Source organism: Pteropus vampyrus, unplaced genomic scaffold (assembly GCF_000151845.1).
Source record: "Pteropus vampyrus isolate Shadow unplaced genomic scaffold, Pvam_2.0 Scaffold2710, whole genome shotgun sequence".
Taxonomy (NCBI): Eukaryota; Metazoa; Chordata; class Mammalia; order Chiroptera; family Pteropodidae; genus Pteropus; species Pteropus vampyrus.
The window spans coordinates 13335-15239 of NW_011891491.1; the positions used below are offsets into that span (position 1 = coordinate 13335).

The 1905-nt window shown below is 56.0% G+C and overlaps 1 protein-coding gene across 1 annotated transcript; it reads right to left on the reverse strand.

The window, feature by feature from the left end:
• Positions 1-24: 24 nt before the first annotated feature.
• On the reverse strand, positions 25-1830 carry LOC105310373 (BPI fold-containing family B member 2-like; the record flags this gene model as incomplete). The annotated part of the gene is made up of 4 exons (XM_011386560.1): positions 25-92; positions 610-780; positions 1335-1388; positions 1614-1830. Coding segments are annotated over 4 exons (510 nt in total), but the record flags the coding sequence as incomplete, so codon positions are not given.
• Positions 1831-1905: the final 75 nt, after the last annotated feature.

The following is a 1905-nucleotide window of genomic DNA, read 5'->3' on the forward strand; positions in this document are numbered from 1 at the left end:
CTGGGTCCAGGAGGCCTTGCTTACCCCAGCACAGATGTGATCCCCTGAAGCTTCACCTTGGACACGGAGAGCTGGAGGCTGAGGTTCACTGCCTGAGTGTATGGGGAGAACAGGGTCAAAGGGCACAAAGCCATGTGGGAGCTTTTAGCTGGCCCACAGTTGCCATGGCACTGTCAGTGACCCCAGCCTCCCACTCATCCCCCTACTCATTCAGGTGTTTGTGGAGTACAGGCCAGTAGGGGAGATGAACAACAACCAAACAGAATTTTTTCAGAGAGTAGTGGGTAGAGTGGTGGCATGGAGAGGGCTGATGGGGACCATCTTTCTCAGGGTGGTCTTGGAAGGCTTCCCTGAAGAGGGATGCAACATTTAAGCTGAGACCTGAAAGATGAGGAGAAGCCAACCACGCCAAGAGCCAGGGGAAGGGTGTCCTAGGCACAAGTATGACACGTGCAAAAGTCCTGAGGCAGGAATGTCCTGGCTCATGAAGGAACAGCTAGGCCAGTGCGGATAGGACAGAGCAGGTGAGGAGAGTGGAGCAGAAAGTAAGGTCTCCTTGCAAGTCAGCCTCCCTCCCAGAGCCAGCCCTACCCAGCCCACCTCACTCACCACATTGAGGGAGAAAAGGGACTGGAAGGCTGAGTTGGATGTCACAGCCAGGACCTCCACAAAGGGCTGCAGCTGCAGCGTGGCATTGTTGGTATGGAGAATGACCACGGGCGTGGCACCCAGCCGCACCTTGAGCACCACGGGCATGGGCTTGGGGAACTGGTGGGTTATCTAGGAAAGCGGAGGGGGAGAAAGAGAGGAGGGCACCTGGGGGCAAAGGCTGGGTGGGCTCTCTACTTGTCATTCTTCTGATGCTGATCAAGCCACCGTTTGTCCCTGACTGGTCCACAGAGGTGGGACCACCCCAGACCCCTACCCTTGGGGATGCCCAGTCTGGGGTAATAGGCATGAAGACAGGCACAGCCTGTGCTAGGAGAAAGGGATGCTCAGGGGCTGTGACGCTCAAGGAGCCTCCTGGACCAGACTAGGGGTTTGATCCTCCCCTAGGAGGTAATCTCTGAACTTGATCTTGAAGATGGATAAGAGAAAGGAAGCAGAAAGAACATCCCAAGCGGAGGGCAGTGCTTGGGCATTTCTCCATAGAGAGGAGAAAATAGCATGTTTGGGTGGGAGGGGCTATCCTGAGATGGAAGGGTGCAGATGTAAGAGTAGATGCTGAATCCCACTTGGGACAGATATGAACCAGCAGAGATCCCACAGCCCAGAGAGCCCCCCGACCCCGATCTCAGGTCTCAGCTCCTAGAATGACCAGAAATTTCACCAACCTCGGGGATGAGCTGGCCCAGCACAGAGGTATTCAGCGGATTGTCAACTGACTTCTGAAATCAGCATCACACGCCATGATAGGTTTTAGGGCAATCGCTCCCCAAGTTAGACCACCCCTTACCTCCCCCAAACCTCCATTTAACCCTTTCAACAGCCCCTGTGACCTCAAAACTCCAGCCACCCCACCCATTCACAATTTAGCCCCTACAGGATTTCCCCAGGCCAGGGCCCATGGTGTGCCTGCCCCGCGTGCCCCGGGCAGCAGATCTGGCCCTCACCAGCTGCCCTGTGATGTCCATGTTTAGGGTACCAGCCTTCTGCAGCAGCAGGAGGACAGAGTCAAACAGGTCCTGGGAGAGGCCCACAGTTGCCATGGCACTGTCAGTGCCTACATGCTCTGGCAGCATGAAACGCGTGGCATTCACAGGCAGGACGATGGGCTTGCCCAGCAGGAAGAGAACAGCCTGTAGGGGAAGGTTGAGAAGGAGACAAGCACTGGGGCCTCAGTAGGGAGGTGGCTCCATCACAGATCCTGGGTTTTGAAATGCTGCCCACTCCAAGATGTCACAC